General features: G+C 49.0%; 7 protein-coding genes across 7 annotated transcripts; 5 read left to right on the top strand and 2 right to left on the bottom strand.

Annotated features, from left to right (window-relative positions):
- Window positions 1-275: 275 nt before the first annotated feature.
- Window positions 276-5,588, top strand: VC83_01347 (uncharacterized protein; the record flags this gene model as incomplete). Its single annotated transcript, XM_024465030.1, has 7 exons — window positions 276-459; window positions 519-1,154; window positions 1,210-1,446; window positions 1,498-4,968; window positions 5,016-5,171; window positions 5,220-5,491; window positions 5,586-5,588. 7 exons carry the CDS (start codon window positions 276-278, stop codon window positions 5,586-5,588), a joined length of 4,959 nt encoding a protein of 1,652 aa, XP_024327083.1.
- A 233-nt stretch (window positions 5,589-5,821) lies between these two features.
- VC83_01346 (uncharacterized protein) lies at window positions 5,822-10,218 on the top strand. Its single transcript, XM_024465029.1, has 3 exons — window positions 5,822-6,695; window positions 6,749-8,646; window positions 8,696-10,218. Exons 1-3 carry the CDS (start codon window positions 6,087-6,089, stop codon window positions 8,751-8,753), a joined length of 2,565 nt encoding a protein of 854 aa, XP_024327084.1. The 5' UTR covers window positions 5,822-6,086; the 3' UTR covers window positions 8,754-10,218.
- On the bottom strand, window positions 8,921-10,218 carry VC83_01345 (uncharacterized protein; the record flags this gene model as incomplete). Its single annotated transcript, XM_024465028.1, has 5 exons — window positions 9,943-10,218; window positions 9,737-9,882; window positions 9,396-9,690; window positions 9,238-9,336; window positions 8,921-9,178 (listed from the first exon to the last, which is right to left on the bottom strand). The coding sequence occupies exons 1-5, from the start codon at window positions 10,147-10,149 to the stop codon at window positions 8,921-8,923; spliced, it is 1,005 nt and encodes a 334-aa protein (XP_024327081.1). The 5' UTR covers window positions 10,150-10,218.
- Window positions 10,219-11,021: 803 nt separating this feature from the next.
- On the top strand, window positions 11,022-13,904 carry CAT1 (catalase A). The gene is made up of 2 exons (XM_024465027.1): window positions 11,022-12,608; window positions 12,661-13,904. Exons 1-2 carry the CDS (start codon window positions 11,757-11,759, stop codon window positions 13,801-13,803), a joined length of 1,995 nt encoding a protein of 664 aa, XP_024327082.1. The 5' UTR covers window positions 11,022-11,756; the 3' UTR covers window positions 13,804-13,904.
- A 356-nt stretch (window positions 13,905-14,260) lies between these two features.
- LUC7 (splicing factor) lies at window positions 14,261-15,489 on the bottom strand. Its single transcript, XM_024465026.1, has 2 exons — window positions 15,421-15,489; window positions 14,261-15,335 (listed from the first exon to the last, which is right to left on the bottom strand). The coding sequence occupies exons 1-2, from the start codon at window positions 15,446-15,448 to the stop codon at window positions 14,509-14,511; spliced, it is 855 nt and encodes a 284-aa protein (XP_024327087.1). The 5' UTR covers window positions 15,449-15,489; the 3' UTR covers window positions 14,261-14,508.
- On the top strand, window positions 15,484-17,547 carry GPI16 (Subunit of the glycosylphosphatidylinositol transamidase complex-like protein). Its single transcript, XM_024465025.1, has 3 exons — window positions 15,484-16,017; window positions 16,080-16,465; window positions 16,517-17,547. The coding sequence occupies exons 1-3, from the start codon at window positions 15,656-15,658 to the stop codon at window positions 17,494-17,496; spliced, it is 1,728 nt and encodes a 575-aa protein (XP_024327088.1). The 5' UTR covers window positions 15,484-15,655; the 3' UTR covers window positions 17,497-17,547.
- A 620-nt stretch (window positions 17,548-18,167) lies between these two features.
- On the top strand, window positions 18,168-19,481 carry VC83_01341 (uncharacterized protein). Its single transcript, XM_024465024.1, has 2 exons — window positions 18,168-18,483; window positions 18,606-19,481. The coding sequence occupies exons 1-2, from the start codon at window positions 18,354-18,356 to the stop codon at window positions 19,337-19,339; spliced, it is 864 nt and encodes a 287-aa protein (XP_024327085.1). The 5' UTR covers window positions 18,168-18,353; the 3' UTR covers window positions 19,340-19,481.
- The last annotated feature ends 208 nt before the right edge of the window (window positions 19,482-19,689 follow it).

Genomic DNA, 19,689 nt, shown 5'->3' with positions numbered 1-19,689 from the left:
ATCAGTCAGCGCATTTGTTTGCGGAGCTTGGTCGGCGAGGCTGTCGCTCCCCAAAGCTTTACCCCCGCAAATCGGCTTGGCGCGATAAACAGTATCAACGTCGCGTACACCGATTTCTGCCAGATTCTCCAACTTGACAGGGGCCTCTACTCTACCAGCCAACCAACCACCATTTCTGTGGCACCAAATGATTTCATTCGCATCTCAGGGCGGCTGGACTATTTTTATATGCTTGGGCGCCATATAATAAACTTGCAATCGGAGTATCGCATGCAATGGCCGGGCTTACTGACCTCGAAGGGCTGGAGCTTCTTCACAGGGATCTGGTAGCTCAGGCAGAGCAACGCCTTCCCAACATCGACCGGCTGTGGGTTCAATTGGAAACTAGGCTCGACGAATTTCGACGGCTCCTAGATAAAGCTCCACGCAATGAACAGAGCAGAAAGAGCTTGGATTCTGGTATGCACAGATATTCCGGTTGCGGTTGAAGCCTAACAGATCTAACTCGGTGTCCATAGGAAGAATCCAGATACAAGACGAAGAATACTCTATCAACGATGACTTTAAGCAAGGGGCGTTGATGCTTGCAGATGCTGTCAACCTGGACGAACTCGATGCCGCACGAATATTCTTTGCATCGCAGGAGGACGCGGACGTGCTTGGCCGTTCCGTCTTAGAATGCTCTATAATCAGATTTCACCAAACCCGGAAGTACCTTTTGGATTGCTTTCGACTCGTTCTACAATTGTCGTCGGCAAATACCGATTCCGATTCCGATTCAAATTCAGACGAGCTTGAAGTCCAAGAGAATATCAAGAGTACTTTTCAGACAGCTGTTGGGCTTGTACTTCAAACGGATAATAAAGCAGAAAATGGGCCTAGCTTTGTCAAGAAGTGCTTGCAGAGCATGGCAGACATCAAGACATGGCTGCAGGATCTTGCCGACAGAGTAAACAGCGCCAATGTTCTATACCAGGGCCAAACGGATGAGTTCTCTGAGACCATTGAGTACCAGAGAGTGAGTCTTATACAACAGCACGAATCTTTGGGCTCTATAGTTTATTGTCTCGTGAAAGCAAGATACTCTTCAGCGGAGAACTTTGAGAGTGTTCTTGGTGTGCTTAGGCAAACCGACAGATTTGACAACCTCCTAGGTATGATAGAATATGATCATCTTCTCGTTTGATGAAATCTAACAAATTATGGCAGTCCACTACTTCCCAGCAACGGCTGCTTTCATCTCCACGTTTGGATCGCCCGAAGGTTCTGGCTCGCTCCAGCAGGCTCGCAATCTTAATCGGATGATTCTTGAAAATAAAGATAAGAATAATTGGACGTTACAATATGTTTACGCTGGAGTTTCTGTCCTCTGGCTGGGAGAGTATAGTGGATGGTATCTCGACAACCAAGGCAACTCTCCGGCCGTGGGGGTCAATCTGGAAGACGGTAAGCCCAGAACCCCTTAGTGGCTGCTTAATTTGTGCTAATCATGTGCAGAGAAACGGATAAGATCAGAACAATTTGCAGGGTTTCTTAAAGACGGAGCATTCGAGTTCCTTTTGTCTCTTGGTGCCGATGTTAAATCTGGTGACTGGCAGGACCCTGCACGACAGGGCTTGCGGCGCTGGCTGCAAAATAAAGTTCCTCCAATGCTTCAAGACTCAGTGCCGTTCTCAGAGTTTTTCCAGCTGACATTGAAGGAGCAGTTGGAGGCCTTTATAGATGCATTTATCACTAATATGCCCGACCCTTTGCGCAAGTTGAGGACGGAAGAGCAAGAACAGAGGCAGTTGAGCCTTACCTACGAGCATGACCTTGACCTCGAACGGTTCTTGGTTATTATTTCATATGCTTTTGAACAACGGCCTGATGCCGCTTTGGCGTTTTGGTCGGATCCAGACAGCAACCTCGCTGGCTTCCTCCAATGGGCATCGTGTAGAGCTTCGACACCACTATTGAGCGCGTTTTGTGAAATGCTTCAGGCAATATCTGAAGATGACGAGTGTGCGACTGCTTCGCATAGATTCCTACTCGAAGAAAGCACAACTGCGTCTGGTAAATTACGGCGCAGCCAATCTCTTACGTGGAGCCAAATATTCACTGATCTCACACACTATACCTCAAAACTACGCAACCAGCCTGCGCCCCACCAGTCTACATCGTACCGTGCCGGAAAACCTGGTGCCAATGAGGTCGAGTCCGAACCGGAAGAGACACTGATGCTGGAGAGTTACTTACGCCTGATCACTCGTCTATGCACTGGAAGTGAAGAGGCGAGGACTTTCATTCTTAAGCACCCGTCATTTCATCTGACAGGTTTACTTTACGAACTGGCAAGCAGCCGCATAGAATCTCGTCTTCGAGCGTGCGCTTTTACTACCCTACGGTCGCTGCTCAGCCAAAAATCTAAGGAGATCAACGATATGACTTGGATGTCCCTGGATCAGTGGATTTCTGGCGGACACTCAACGATGCCCAAAGTACCACTAACAATGTCAACATCAGCATCGATCACTAATGGGATTTTTGAAGAGATTAGTACTGGTTTCGAAGAACCAAATTCCTTCATTCAGTTCCTTACCGCCCTTCTAACACCCGCGGAACCATCCATGGGATTGAACGATGATCTCCCTTTCCCGGAAAATCTTGGTTCTTCGAAACGGATGCCTGGCATTGATACTTATATCGATTTCGTTGTGGGGCAGATTTTTGTGCGCAAATCCCGGGCGGCGGAGATTATTAGCCAGCCTCAACAGAGACTCTTATCGCTGACGTGCCTTGACTTCATCTCGACATGCCTGAGCACTTTCAACGAGGACCTTGTCGTCTTCGCCAATCAATCTAATGTGTCTGTCGACAGTGCTATCAGGGCCTCCGATCTGGATACATACGTTCGCCTTCATCCGTTCTCAAGGACTATGGAGTGGATGTTCAATGAGAAAGTAATGGATGCGCTGTTCGAATCTGTTCACGAAGAGATCTCCGCCGTGGGGAATGCCGCTCCATCATCGCCTTTGGTGTTGAGCATCCTAGCTGCAATCCATGTGATAACTCTTATAATGGACTTGCAACCAACATACTTGGATATTATAAGACCATTAAACAGACAGCAAGCTACGCATGCTCGGCCACCCGTTGCTAATGCTGCCTACGCGTCATTCGACGATGGAGTATTAAGCCATCTTCCCGTCATTGTCGATCTCGGCCTGTATTGCGGCTCTGGGCATTCGGAACTCGCCGTTGCGTCGTTAAAACTGCTTCAAAGATTTTCTACTTCTCCTAAGCTAATATCTCCTCCCGTTTCAAATATTGGTGGACGTCGAGACAGAAACAAAGCAATTGCTGCACTTGAGATGGGGAACGATTCCGAGCGAATTGCCAGGTCTCTCATCAGCGAATTCGAATCTAACATTGACATGGAAGAAGCATCTGAATCGCCGGCATATAATATCAAAATTCACATACTTGATTTTGTGAACGCTTGCCTTCAAGCTATGCCAAACAGACCGTCGATTGCGCACTTGCTCTTGGGTTTTAGATGCGAATCGGAAAGCCTCGAAGTTCTTCCTGATAGCCCTTTTGCCCGCGATGCATCTCTATTCCATTCTATAATGAAACTGGCCATTCAATGCCCTGTCCAAACAGAGCAAAATGTCATAGCTCCATGGCTTACGCGCCTCAAGAGCAAGGCGCTACAGGTTATGCGAACCTTGTGGAGGTCGCCCATATCCTCACAAGTGGTGATGGTGGAGCTTCGAAGCCACAACTTTTTCACTCACCTATGGACCAGCGAAGTCATCATTGGCCCACAAACTATATCTGGCCTAGGTTTACCGAGTGAGACCTACTTTGGAGTTATCGAGTCGCAAAACGATATCAACGATTATCTGAGCCAAAGGTCCATGCTGTTTCAATACGTCGCATCAGAGCTTCGCCGAGTATCTAAAGATGGCTCGACTTCCGTGAGGCAACAGATATCGAACACGCTTCTTGGGAGGACTACCATCGAAGATGGAACTGAAATCCAAAACTATACGATATTTGATATGTTCGATTTTATGGTGGTGGATCCGGCTGCCGAAACTTTTCCAATTTCCCCCTACTTCAAGGACCTTAATTTCAGCGTCTGCCTCACGGGCAACCCCGGGGAACCGCATGTTTACGACATTAAGAGGGTTGAGGCACTCTTGGTGCTGAGGCGAAGCGAGCTGAAAGTTGCGGGCTATTTACGGAAACCCGAAGACGAGGCCATTTTTGAAGCCGAGGCACTTAACCTGTTGCGGTTTATGGCTTCCCAGAGCAACATAAGTCGCCTGCACGCAACTTGGCTGGAGACATTGGAGGGTTGGACTCAAGTCGTGTTGATGACAGTAACAATGGGCGACCTCGAGGACACAAACAAGCTGAGGGCAATACTCGAAGCAGTTCTCGTTGTCCAGTCAAAATTGGAAAGGCATAGCAGCGTGAATATTGAAGCGTCACAAAAGCTTGCAACCCTTGCAAAATTCCTTCTCTTCAATATCGACTTCACGTCTGAGCCATTCCGGAATGACGACGTGGCCTGTCTAGCAAATGAGAGGCTGAGCCAGCTATTCAGTGCGTCTCTCAAAGCCATCCAATCACCGATCAGCGACAGCCATTTCCGAGAAACACTTTACACAATATGCTACAAATATCTGGTTGGCATGTCAGATATGCCGCGGGGGCTGACCACAGGCCGCCAATATATTACTCAAACTATCAAGGGTTCGGGTGAATCTCTGGTAGCTATAATCTGTGATGATGCATATGCTGGTGAGAATACTTGCAGAATTTCTGCCCTATTGCTACTCGGGCAAATTGTTCAATTGGCAAGAAAAGAAGATTCAAGCTACATCAATACTACCTTGTCTCGCATCAATTTTATAGGCCTTCTGGTGGATTCTCTCCAAAATGTACTGGATGAGATGCAAGATCTTCGGACTGATGGTAAGACTGACACTCAAAAGCACAAATAACAAGGCTAACCCAGGCAGAAATTGACATGTATTTGTCATATGTGAATGCGAAGCTTGCTTTGCTCGTTCAAGTCTCTCAAACTAGGTCAGGAGCCACCGCCGTTCTTGGTGCTGGGCTCTTCCAGATAATTAGAGACTCTGGCGTATTCTCTACTGATCCAGATATTGGACTTGGTACGTCATTACCTCCCTTGGCCAGAGGCTATATCCTAACTTATCTAGACATTGCCGACGTTGACGCGATTAAGAAGCATTATGGGCTGCTCCTTGCATTGATGCGCGTGGTCAATTGCTGTGTGGTGAGCCGTGGGCCTCAAAATGAGCAAACTCTGGCACAAGCAAAGAAATTCGTCTCCGAGAATCGACTTTGGATGCTGTCAGTTTTCAAACGGTCTGCTCGTATTAGCGCTGTGGTAGACAATGAGCTTGATGAAATTGTCGACGAACTATCCGACGCGTATATGCTCCTCATTTCGATGAGCGGCTTTCTTGATGTAAGGGCACTCACCCCGCATATATATATGGGAGCAGCGGGTCTGCACCGTCTTTTTAGTGCACTGCTGACAGCTGAGAAGGGTCACGACCAAGTGAAGCCACTCCATGAATCTTTTAAATCCTTCACATAACGCGTAACGAGGAGTCGCATATTTTTTGGAAATGAGTCGCAAAGGGATTTTCATGCCTTTCGGCGAAAGGCACATTAGACGGATGTAAAATAAAGAATACCATTTCCAAGCGTGATGCAACACAATTTATATGTAGAGTGCACATAAGCTTGACTGCAAACTTTGGTTTGGCCCTATGGTTGAAAAGACCCCTGACAGTACGGAGGCTGAAATGGTGGCGTCGGGGTTAACTTATCGTTATCGCCTGGCTAGCCTTGTCTCGACATCAGAGCTCACCCAGAGAGGTCCATCAACCGCGTCTGGTACCTCGTTCATATTGCTTTCAGTTGAACTCCTTCCAAATCTCAATTACACAAACATTTGCTACATCGATACGCCGTCTTTAAGCGCCGAAAACGGCAATATACGCGATAGAGTCCCCTCCAAACGCCATATCTCCCAACGACAACCTGGTGTAAGGTAGATGCGTCCTTCCGAGGGCATCTCTACCGACAGTACTTCCGACCGCCCTGTATCAGCAAAACGAAGAATCGCAGACACTCTCAGAACCGGAGTAGCTACGGCTGCATCCATGCCAGGCGGAGATAAACCAAGCTCATGGTCCGAGGTCAAACGACAGAGGACTATCGAGTCGACAATTGCCGGGCATCCGAAAGGAAAGATGTCGGAAACAGTTGGCCTCATGGCTCCTTCCAATGTTGATTTCCGTCGAACTGTTGGATTCCAGCCGCAAACAGGAGTCAGGAAACTGGTGGTCAAGAATCTGAGACCAAGCCGGGTTGCAGATCTTCGCGAGCACTATAGAAAGGTTCAGGTCCAGGTCCTGGAGGCCGTTACGACGATACTGGAGGATCAGCAACCACGACAGCCGCTGGAACGTTTATATCGTGATGTGGAAGATATCTGCAGGAATAATCAAGCTGAAAGTCTATATAAGGAGCTTCGCCAGCGAACTAGTGATTATCTTGCATCCAGTGTCCGGGGAAGTCTCCAGAAGGCAGATAACAGCAATGATCCGCTGCAATTCCTCGAGGCGCTGCTGGATGCGTGGAAGGATTGGAATGCAAAGGCTGTTTGTGACCCTTAAATTTCCTTGTGGATAGCCCGGACTAACACGCGCAACAGATGCGCATAAGAGCCATTTTTGGATTCCTTGATCGCTCATTTCTGCTCAATTCAAAGGAATATCCGCAACTGAACGATATGTCCATCCAGCAATTCCGATCCGTAATACTGGAGAACCCTCCTATTGATGGGCATGTCTACGACGCAACGAACAAAATGATTAATAATGATAGAAAGCATGGAGGGCAAGACCAGGCCAGGTGGTTCAAATCTCCTTTGTTCAAGGATATCATAATGATGTTGCTTATTACGAATCTTTATAAAGCACGCTTTGAGCCAAAGTTTCTCGAATATTCGCGGCAGTTTTTCTCGAAATTTTCGCTGATCGACGCTGATCTGAAAAATGTGATATCCCAGTGTGTCAAGTTATTAGAAAAAGAAGGGGTGCGATGCGACATACACAACTTGGATAGTGGAACGAAACGGGAATTGCTGTCAGATGCGCAAGATATCCTAATCAGAGACCGTTCCGAGTTCCTACTTGATGTTCACGCGGTTGGTACGTTACTGGAAGCGCGCGATATCGAGTCATTAAAGTCGTTATATGGCCTATTGAAGGGCTCCGAGATTCAGGATAAGTTGAAGGTACCATGGGAAGAGTATATAAAGAAAGCCGGAGCTGCGATTGTCAGCGGTCAAGGAAAGGGTGATGATATGGTGGTTCGTCTACTCGAACTGAAGAGATCATTGGACCTCATCACCCGAGACGCGTTCAACAAGGACGAGATCTTCAAATTTTCCATGCGAGAGGCTTATAGCACTTTTATCAACGACCGAAAGAGCGCGACGGTTTGGGGAACGGGGAACTCGAAGGTCGGCGAGGTCATTGCGAAATACATCGACTTACTCCTACGTGGCGGTCTCAAGGCTGTTCCTCGATCCTTGGCATCAGACGAATTGGACCGGATGGATGCTGAAAAGCAGGGCTTGGCAAGCACCGGCGATGAAGATGCCGAGCTTGACCGGCAGTTGGAACAAGGCCTCGAGCTCTTTCGGTTCATTGAAGGCAAAGACGTGTTTGAGGCATTCTATAAGAAAGACCTGGCCCGCCGTCTGTTAATGGCAAGGAGCGCGAGTCAAGATGCTGAGCGGAACATGCTCACAAAACTGAAAAGCGAATGTGGCTCGAATTTTACCCATAATCTAGAGCAGATGTTCAAAGATCAAGAGTTGTCGCGGGATGAGATGATATCATACAAGCAATCCTTGAGAAACACCAGCAAGACGACCATGGACTTGCAAGTCAGCGTCCTCTCGGCCGCAGCTTGGCCCACCTACCCGGACATTGCCATTAACCTCCCCGCCGAAGTCGCGCGCCACATAGAGAAATTTGACCGCCATTACAAGAACAAGCATACTGGGCGCAGGTTGACGTGGAAGCACTCCTTGGCGCACAGTATAGTGAAAGGTCACTTCAAGAAAGGTGTCAAGGAGCTGCAAGTGTCCGGCTTCCAGGCCGTTGTCCTCGTCCTCTTCAACGACCTTGCTGATGACGAGGCACTCTCCTACACCGCCCTTCAAGCTAGCACCAGCCTCATTGACGCCGAGCTCACGCGCACCATGCAGTCTCTCGCCTGCGGCAAAGTGCGGATCCTGACGAAGCACCCCAAGGGCCGAGAAGTGGCAAAGACAGACACGTTTACCGTCAACTTGGCGTTCACGGACCCGAAGTTTAGGATCAAGATTAACCAGATCCAGCTCAAGGAGACCACGGCAGAGAACAAGGAGACCCACGAGCGCGTGGCGCTGGATAGGCAGTATGAGACACAAGCGGCGATTGTGCGGATCATGAAGAGCCGGAAGGTGTTGCCGCATCAGGGGCTCGTGGCGGAGGTGATTGAGCAGACGAAGATGAGGGGCGCTGTTGAGGTGGGGGAGATTAAGAAGAATATTGAGAAGTAAGTTGGACTTTTCTTCGTGGGTTGACTGGATGACTAACGTGAGCAGGCTTATTGAGAAGGATTATATTGAGAGAGATGAGGGTAATTACACGTACTTGGCATGATGAAAAGTATGTAGGCCTTTGTTGGCGGCGCTTGGGCGAACTGGGGAATTATGAATCTTACATGATGGATATGGGCGATACAGGATAAACGAGTCACGGGTATTGATAGAAGAATAGATGAACCGATGGAGAATGTGTCGACTGGCGGTCTACGCTCGATTCGTATATCACCAGCTGACTTCGCTTGATCGGTGCTGTTGTTTTTCCAAAAGGGGGGAGAATTTAGTTTGGATAATACAGAGGATGTAGTAGTTGTATGCGCTGGAGGCAACGGTGCCCTTGACGTTCTTGAACGTGATGCCAGAGATATCGACGCCGTTTGTGGGTACACCAGTTGGGCCACCGTTGAGGTAGTCCTGCTGCACGTCGATGCCGTACTTGGCGATTCCCTTGAGCGTTATGCCGCTGTATACAACGTTCTTGACCTATTGATATGTTAATATCTGTAAGACTGGGGGGTATATATAATGTTTGGGAGGCTTACAGTGCCGGTGGTGCCGGAGTTGGTCTTGATGCGGCATCCGTTCTCGCTGTTGGAGATAATCGAGTTGGAGAACGTAACACCGTCGACGACGTTGTTGCTCTTGCTCCAATAGAACCGATGCTGAGTCCGTGGCCGCCAATGCAGGTCATACCCGTAACGAGGATGTTAGTGCCGCTAGTCACAGCGACGCAGTCATCCTGGTTGTTGACGACCGAGTTTTCGAGCGTCAGCCCTCTGGTGGAGGATATGTCGAAGCCGTCCGAGTTGTGAGCGGCAGCCAGACCGTTACTGGCGGAGTTAGGCGCGTTTCCGGCAGAGTTGTCTAGATTGATGTTGGAAAGGGTGAGGCCGCTGCCGCCGGAGATGGTGAAGCAGTGGACAGGCCAGTTCTGGATGTTTAGGTTGGAGATGACAGAGTCAACGGTGTTCTTGACCACGACGAAGTGGTTGGGCCTGTTGGACTAGTTGATATTCTGGAGATGAGGGTACCACAGCTTACTCCGCAACACCTCCATTTGATCCCAGGCCATCCCAGTAAGCTTGTCCGTTTCCATCAATGACATGGCCTGCTGCTCCGGTGATGGTAAATTTGGTGCCCCCGATAGTAATGGGGTCAAAACTACTGACTGGGGTTTTCTCGAAAGTCTAATGGGCCAATGGTCAGAGTCTGTATAACGGACGCTTCAGGTTTTGTTATATACACACAGTTTTGCCAACGAAGATGACTTTAGCGCCAGTCTTCAACTTGGAGAGATCAATCGCGCTTGAGGCCGGAGCTACAATGTTCGACAATACAATTTCTGTGCATGATGCAACAGCAGAAGAAATTGATACATATTTGGTGACAGTACAGGGAGTACCAGCGCTGGCTCCCAGTGCAAGGGGGATAACAGCGAAGATGGAGTACTTCATGATGAACAAAGTTTGAGGATGTGAAAGAGAGGGAAAGCTGCTGCGATGTAATGAAGAACAGAACGAAGACAGTGAATTAAACGGAATTTTACTCTCATTTATACATTACAGTCTTCCTCCTTTCACGGTTGACCGGCTGCAAATCCAGGCACAAGCTTTGGGCCTGAATTGGACAAGCTTTGCATCTATCTTGGCTGAAGCTTTTAATCAACAGAGTTGATTGCCCAGCATATCAACGCGGCAGTAGGAAGACCGTCAATTCTTTCCGCATTGAAATGATTAATTTGTGGAGGAGCCCGTAGTAAAGGGCCAGGTGCCTAAAATTGAGAAATTTACAAGATAATAACTCAACAACAACTTCATAATATATATTAAAAATGTATTTCTAGCCTGTCCTATTTAGTTGAATTGTACCTAATCATTTAGGAATAATCTATTTAGTAGTTCTTAAGATATTAAGTTTAGGCACTGAAATTTAGACTAGGTCTTTATATTTCAATATCTACTAGTCTAATTGCTTTAAAGCTTAAAATAAAGAATCTACGTGTATATATAAGGATACACACACATTTTTAGAATATATTATGCAGTTGTTATCTTGTAAATTTCAATTTTAGGTGGGAAGTTCAGTGATCGCTTCCCCTGTGAAATACGTTATACTTTTACATAGCCTACTTAAACAGTTATTAAGGGTTTTAATAACAGTCACGTGATGTAACTTTGCTAGCAAAACACCAGTAACTTACCTCGTTACCTCATAGTTAGCTCCAAGTTAATATTTGGGCATTTTGATAACAGTTCCGTGGATTATGATTAGCCCCGAAGAACACACTGGCAGGACCATGATCAGGTATAATGTAAAGTATTTTCTCGTGTGAACGGAATGAGAAGAATTTATTATTAATTCCATTGATTCTGAGAGGCTAACTACCCATCGTTTGACATGTGTTACTTCAACTCCCAACCCCGGATTTGCGGTGTTTATAGCCATGGATCCCACATATAATCTCGTCCCGCCGACGTCAGCGCATAGCAGCTCATTGGCAATAGTAACGTCATTTTACGATTCTGACTTGCAAACCAAAGTATTCTCATTGGATCTTTTAGCCAGCCATATGATAGCTAAGTATATGATCCGTTATCTTCCTCTCAGATCTGTGCTATTGCTTTCATGTTCAAGCTGGCCGCCTCGATCTCGTAACTTGGCCGCTTTTCATATTTATCAAAATTTTCCTCTCAAGGACTTTATTTATCATTATACGACTTATCTTTCCTATCATCATGTTGCAATCCGTGCTCCGCGAAACGGTCCATACCACGAAGGATGCATTGGCTGGCAACAAGAAGGTTGCAGACATCAAGAATGACCTCGTTGAACAGACTAATAAGACAAAACTGACAAGTGACTTCGGCGTCAAAGAGCCCGACACTGATAACTGGCTTTCAGCTTCGACAAATGGCAGACAAGGCCCTCTGTTGCTGGAGGATAATTTTGCCAGGGAGAAGGTATGTTAGAATGTTCCATGAGCGGCGTCCATATCATGGACTACCCTCTTCAAAGCCCTCGCGTCGTCTACTTGATATCTTTAGCTAACTGATGTCAGATTATGCACTTTGATCATGAGCGTATCCCAGAAAGAGTAGTCCACGCTCGTGGTTCGGGCGCCTTCGGGACGTTCAAGCTTTATGAGAGCCTCGCAGACGTCACCCACGCCAAAGTGCTCACGGATACATCTCGTACCACCCCCGTTTTTGTCCGGTTCTCGACCGTCCTTGGAAACCGTGGCAGCGCCGATACTGTTCGCGATGTGCGCGGGTTCGCAACCAAATTCTACACTGAGGAGGGAAACTGGGATCTCGTCGGGAATGATATTCCAGTTTTCTTTATCCAGGACGCCATAAAATTCCCAGACGTTATTCACGCTGGCAAGGCCGAGCCCGACTCCGAGATCCCGCAAGCCCAGAGCGCTCATAACAACTTCTGGGATTTCCAGTATCTGCATTCTGAGGCAACGCACATGTTCATGTGGGCGATGAGCGACAGGGCTATCCCTCGCTCGTTCCGCATGATGCAGGGTTTTGGTGTCAACACCTTTACCCTTACCAATACCGAAGGCGTCCGCTCGTTCGTGAAGTTCCACTGGACTCCAACTCTCGGCGTGCATTCGTTGGTTTGGGACGAAGCTCTGAAGCTCGCAGGAAATGACCCTGACTTCCATCGCCGCGACCTCTGGGACGCCATCAAGAAGGGCGCTTATCCATCCTGGAAGTTCGGTGTCCAAATCTGCCCAGAATCTCGCCAGGATGAGTTCGACTTCGACATCCTCGATGCCACTAAGGTCTGGCCGGAGGATATATTCCCAGTTCGCTATGTCGGTGAGATGCAGCTCAACCGTAACGTCAATGAGTTTTTCACGCAGACTGAGCAGATTGCATTCTGCACCGCGCACGTGGTTCCTGTAAGTCTTCACTCGCCATGAGGCCTTATGAACAGTTATTAATACATCGCAGGGTATCGGGTTCTCAGATGATCCTCTCCTCCAAGGACGCAACTTCTCCTACTTTGACACTCAGATTTCACGCCTCGGAGTCAACTTCCAAGAGCTTCCCATCAACCGTCCCATCTGTCCCGTGATGAACCACCACCGTGACGGCGCCCTCCGCCACAAAACCACCCCGGGCAATATGAACTACTGGCCTAACCGCAAATCCGTTGTCCCACCCGCCTCCGAAGCCAAAGACGGCGGCTACATCGACTTCCCCGAGAAGATCGCAGCTATGAAAGTGCGCCTTCACTCCGCCAAATTTAAGGAGCACTTCAACCAGGCACAGCTGTTCTACAACTCGCTCTCGCCCATTGAGAAATTGCATGTCCGTAAGGCTCTGGCCTTCGAACTCGACCACTGCGATGACCCGATCGTGTACAGACGCTTGGTCGAACGTCTATGTGACATCTCTCTCGGACTTGCCAAAGCAGTTGCTGAAACTGTCGGCGCGCCAATTCCCTCCAAGGCTGGTCACCCGAACAACGGCCAAACTTCTAAGGGGCTCAGCCAGCTGGAGTTCTCACCCCGTGCTCAGGGGTTGAAGTCCACGATTGTCAGCCGCAATGTGGCGATCTTGGTGGCTGATGACTATGACTTCGCCGAGTATGAAGCTGTCAAAGCGGCTCTTACCGCTGCTGGAGCGTTTGTCGCCACGATCGGGCCAAGGAGGGGAGCTGTCAAGGCGAGCGAGGGCAGGGAGACACAGACTGACCACCATTGGGAGGGAATTCGCAGCGTTGCCTTTGACGCTCTCTATATCCCTGGCGGCGCTCATGTGGCCGCCCTTGAGAAGAGTGGACGAGCTATGCACTGGGTGCGCGAGGCATTCGGGCATCTCAAGGCTATTGGGGCGACGGGGAGCGCGGTGGCGTTTGTGCAAAAAGCTGTTGGTGTCGAGGGAATGGTGTTTAGTGGGTCCGGAGAGGTTGTTGACTGCTATGGTGTTGTGACTGCTGGGGGGTTGGGGGAGAAGCCACAGAGTATAAGGGAGGGCTTGGAGAAGGTAAAAGGGGAGATGAAGTTTGTTGATACGTTTGCGTATAATATTTCGGAGCATAGGAACTTCCAACGTGAGTTGGATGGGATTAATGATATGGTTGCTTACTAAGGGGGCGGGTGTATTATAGGAGCTCTATCCCTTTAAAGACACCAATACGTATAACCTTACTTGCCTGAGCGCGAAACATAGATTCTGCAATATGCACATGACATCCAAGATCCAGGCATGAAAGAGAGAAGAGCGACTTGACATTAAATGCTCAGGGCAAGAGGCAAACCCAATAGCTGTTGATAGCCTCCCCGCTAAAAACAAAGGGGGCAGAGGCCTCTCGTAGTTCGTTCGATCTCATTCCGTGGAGGATCAGACCCGTCCATCAACGACTGGAATGTGCATGTAGCTGCAGTAATAGCACGGCCTCTTGTATTGCGAGCAGAAAAACCACAGATCTATTGACGTCGGGGGCATGGTAGTTGGAGACGGAGACTTACGCTCGAACTTGGAGGTATAAAACCTTTAAAATCTTCTGGAAATGCGTATACGATAGACTCACCCCTCAACTGTCGTATCTTGTAATAGATTCGTGTTGCCTTCGGATAGTCTAGGTTCACCTGCAATGAATGGGTGAGAAACAAAGAGACGAAAGAAGCAGCTTTCGGTAACAACGTGACTATCCCGTTTAATAATACACTTGATCGGTTCATTAACCAAAGTCCTCTGTGCCCATCATAACTTGCAATTCTTGAAATCCTTTCCTCAACGCCGCCCCAAGTCAGTGTACGCCTAATATTTCGCCGATTCGCTGCTCCATGTAAATCACCATCCTCCTCTACCAAACCCTCCCCTCCCCCTCCCACCTCTGAAACCTCCGCCTCGTCCACCGCCCCTCCCTCCAAATCCGCCGCCTCTGCCTCCCCATCCCCCGTCATCATACCCGCCTCCATACCCCTTATCCCTATCATCTTCAGCTCTCGGTGGCGGTTGACGTCCCTTAAGCTCCTTCTGTAACTTCTCCGCCTCCCTCCGCATCTGCGCATACCCCAAATGCATCTTTCCGTAAAAGTGATCCGCCAATCTCCTGTCATTATCCAGCCTCGACAGGTACGCGCCACACACATCACAGACTTGCAACTTCTGGTGTCCGCTGGGCCCTGACGTATCCGATAACGCCTTCAGCTTCGCCTCATGCTCCGACTTGGTCAGCAGCGCCGCGCGAATACGCACATGCTCGTCGAGGGCGCGCGACACGAGGCCCGAGCTGCCGAGGACTTCGATCTCGAGCAGGCCGGTCTGGATGGAGGCTGCGAGGTCGGAGATCTGCTTGAGCAGGGCGTTGGTTTGGCGGATCTCGTCGGGGGTCTTCTCGAGGCGCCGCTGGGCAGTGTCGATGCGCCGGTTGCAGTCGTCGATGTACTTCTGGAGGTCGCGCAGGTAGTCGAACTCGAAGGAGTACTTTGATGGCGTGGCGAGGTATTCTTCTTTCAGTGGTTCGGAGTGCACTTTTGGGCAGGGTCCGAGGTCCTGCTTGGTGTTTGTGAAGAGGTCGTGAGGGCAGGTGCCGACGAGGTACGAGCGGCAGATTTTGGGGTCGGTGATGGAGAGTTGGGCGGAGCGTGTCGAGGACGAGGCGCCCATGAGCTGCTCTGTGATGGATTAGTTGAAGGTCATTGCGAGATGTGAAAGCAGAGAAGTAGATGATGCTGAGGAAACAGATAAAGGTATACGTACCAAGCAGCTTCCTTTGTTCTGCCGCCATGATGATGTGTTGTTGAACTGACAGCGACGCAGCTGTCGTTGATAATGAAGGTCGCGAGGGGGAAGGTCGCGATAAATTTCAGCCCTGCGGCGAGGCTATACACGCTAGCATCGAGCCACAGATGCACCTTTGGCCTCGCCCCATAATTCAATGGTATCAATGAACCCGCAAACCCGTGCCTCAGCATAAGCTGTAGGCAAGTCTGCTATGTATCTACGGTCATTACTGGTCTTAATCGGCGCTGGATTAACGTCTTTTATTTCGCCGGTCCAGGCGTCCGAATACCACGAACAATTGCTCCTCCGCCCCCTACCACCGAGCTCCGTCCTCGCATCATTCAACTTCCGCGCGAATACCACAGCTGAGGCCTTTGAACTGAAGAACTTTCGCTACTTCCCGCGCAGTTTGGGGCAGATCTTACAGCATGCAAACACAAGAGAGCTTCATTTGAGGTTTAGCCTGGGACGCTGGGATGCTGAGAGTTGGGGCGCGAGACCATGGGGAGGGGAAAGAGAGGGAGGAACTGGTGTAGAACTATGGGCTTGGGTGGAGGCAGATAACGATGAGGAGTGAGTTTAATGTTTACTGGAATTGATTTGGATGAAACTAAAAATGCTAATGCGCTGGATAGGGCCGATGGCCGTTGGCTTACTCTCACGAATGCGCTTTCTGGTCTCTTCTGCGCCTCCTTGAACTTCATTGATTCAACTCGCACTACACGGCCGGTGATGTCGTTTGAGCCACGGGGCGACCATAGCGAGGCGTCGCTACAGAACCTACACCTCCTTCACGGGACATTGCCGAGAGAGGTAGTCTGCACCGAGAACTTGACGCCGTTCTTGAAGCTCTTACCATGCAAGGGCAAGGCAGGGATTAGCAGCCTGCTAGACGGACATAAGCTATTCGATGCGAGTTGGCAGAGCATGAGCGTTGATGTTAGACCCATTGAGGGTGGATTGGAGATTACCCAGACGATTGACATGGTGTTGGACATTCAGAGGTCGAAGCGGCCAAGAGGTACATTATAAATCCACAACCATGCGTTGGACAATGTTAACAGTACGATAGACAACCCAATCCCACGTCCAGTTCCGTATCATGAACTCAAGTGCGATACCTCGAAGCGATACAGCAACGACCACACGTGTTTCCCGCTCGACGAAGCACAGGGTGAGGATTGGTCTTTATCCCAGATATTCGGACACCCATTGAAGGGTTCATGTCCACTCGCCGAGGAAGATGCTGAGTCAGTCTGCATCAATATCGATAACGATGCCGAGGTTTACACATCGGGCAATGCTGTTGAACGCAAAGACGTCTCTGGTTTCATGCGCTGCTATAGACTCTCGGACGAGATATTCGAGCTGAATTTACCAGCCCAACACGCAAAGCCAACGCCTTTTGAGCAGCCATTACTCTACGCCGATCGCTCTTTTAACGGATATGGCCAAGAGCGAGGAGGAGTTCAAGCTATACTCAAGAACCCCTCGCCCACCGAGACTGTGGAAATCATCTACATGGAATCATTGCCGTGGTTCATGAAAGTATACTTGCACACATTGAGGGTAAAGGTTAATGGCGAGCCAAGTGACCTTATCAAAGAGATGTACTACCGCCCAGCGCTTGACCGACAGCGTGGTACACAACTTGAAATTAAAATGGACGTGCCAGCAAACTCGACAGTTGTTCTCAGTTATGATTTCGAGAAGGCTATTCTGCGGTATACAGAGTATCCGCCCGATGCCAATCGCGGTTTCGATGTACCAGCGGCAGTCATCAATATCGGGAACACGTCAATTCGCACCACCTCCCTGCTACTACCTCTTCCCACGCCAGATTTCAGCATGCCGTACAATGTCATCATATTCACGAGTACAGTCATGGCACTTGCATTTGGGTTCGTCTTCAATCTCCTGGTGAGGAGATTTGTGGGCGTGGATGAAGCGGAGACGCTTGACCTCAAAAGCGTTAGGGAAAAGGTGCTATCGAAGTTCAAACTCCTAGCAAACAAGGCCTCAAAGGGAAAGAAAGCCGGAAAGACTGAATGACACACATGGGTATCTAAATCAGAAATGATATAACGTATTTCACAGAGGAGTCGCCCACACAAAGCAAGTCGCCCACCAAAACACCAAAAAATTGACTATTACTACAACTACTACTACACCACCCTTTATGATGACCTATATTCGACTGTAATTCATTCCTAGCGCCTCTCGCACGTACGGGCATTATGCCCCATAGTGCCACATATTCCACAGCGCCGCTGTCGGCCTGTAGAACCCACCTGCTAAGTCGTCTCACTTACCACCTCCATACGGACTTGAGCATCAACCTTAGCACTCTAAAGGATATCCTCTCCCTCTCCCTCTCGTACGGAGACTACCACCTTGCATTATACGCCTCTTACACTTCCTTTCCCTTCTCTTTTTCTGTTCATTTGCTACTTGTAGAGCCTTAACTTCAAAGTGAAGACCCTCCCCTCCGCCTTGGCACTGTAGCGCGTGTGATTAGAGTTTGCACGTGATGCTGCTCGTGACATATATGCTGGTTTAGCCAAAACAGTATTTGATCAGGTGATCCCCCGCATTCTGAATGACGAGATGGTTTTCTCCAACCAGTTAGCACATCACGCTAAAACGACCAATGCCTGCCCCTAACAGCTCACCCTGGCAAAACCCCGCATTTCCCTGTCGACTAGGCACAAGACCCTCCTCCTCGCTCAGTCCGCAAGACACACCTCCATCATCACTTCCCCTCACCATCTTTGATCAATTACAATCTGTGAATCCATCAAAACACTTCCGAATATCATCCCATAAGAAGCTTCTTCAATAGCAGCTTCATCTCAAACTCATATTTGTTTCAATATTTCGGTTCTCACAATTCCACACTCATCGCAACCATGGAAAACACGACTGGGACCATTCCGGTGGTGAAGGTCTTGTTCGCTCTCTACCCAGGAATGGATGCCCTCAACGTCCTTGGACCTCTGGAGATTTTGAACAAGGCCAACCACAACATCAATGATGATAGTAAGTTCACTTTAAAAGTCTCTAGCTATCACTTTATCATAATCCTTATCTCATAATTCACCCCTCAGTGTCCATTGTTCCTATGTCGTGTCTCGTGCTCCGGCTAATCTTGACACTCATAGGCACTGGAGCTTTTGATTGCACCTATGCATCCGACACTCCTACCATCGAGTCTGAGCAAGGTGTCATGTTTAAGTCCGATGCCTCCTTTGAGGAGATCCACAAACACCTTAAAGACTTCGATATTTTGATCGTCCCCGGCGGTGACGTTGAGACTATCATCAAGAACAAGTCCCAGCCTCTCAAGGTCATCAAGGCTTTCTCCGATGTCCAGCAGAAGTATCCCGACAAGGAGCGCACTCTCATGGCCGTTGGTACTGCCAGCCTCCTCCTCGCCCAGGTTGGTACTCTTTCTGGCCTGTCCGCCACCACCCACCCAGATTTCTATACCAAATTTGAGAACATCTGTTCCCAGGTTGCCCAGCGTGATCTGACTGATCGCACCAACGTCTTGGAGGAGCGATATGTTGTCAACAACCTTCGTTTCGACCTCGGCGAAGACCCCGATGAGAACCCATACATCAGGAAGAAGTCTGATGCTCGTCGTCCATCAAATGCCCGCAAGGGATCGAACGCCTGGAAGGAATCAAACACCAGGCGCGAATCCAATGCTCGTCGTGCCGCGATGTTGTTGGGCGGCTTGCGGGTTATCACATCCGGCGGCACCGGGTGTGGCATGGATGCGGCGTTGTATTTAGTTAGCATCATGGTTAGCGTTGACACGGCGAATGAGGTTGCGCGCATTTTGCAGCATAATTGGACTAAGGGCGTTGTTGTTGATGGGATAGATGTCTGAGCATTGCTTGGAGTTTATAGATCGGATAGATCTCAGTGTATGTTGGGATGATGGCATGGTCCACACGTTACCCAGTTTAGTCATGATTTTACGCTCTTTGAAGCTACTTGTTTGTTTTTAGCTCAATTGAAATGAATCTTCCTACTCTATTATATAACAAGATGTGTCCGTGTTCGTTTTGCTGGTTGTGTTTTGGTAGATCTTGTGAACAAGCCTCAATCTCATCTCGTCAAAGTACATACGTCACGCGCTCACCAGCAGTTACAACAAACACAACATTTTGTGCCTGGGCTTACTTACTATAAATCATATTACAGCTCAGTAACAGTTCCTTTCAAACCTACACTGAT

This window comes from Pseudogymnoascus destructans (genome assembly GCF_001641265.1).
Source record: "Pseudogymnoascus destructans isolate 20631-21 unplaced genomic scaffold scaffold_3, whole genome shotgun sequence".
Classification (NCBI taxonomy): domain Eukaryota; kingdom Fungi; phylum Ascomycota; class Leotiomycetes; order Thelebolales; family Thelebolaceae; genus Pseudogymnoascus; species Pseudogymnoascus destructans.
The sequence above is the reverse complement of the archived record's forward strand: the minus strand, read 5'-3'. Positions and strand labels throughout refer to the sequence as shown.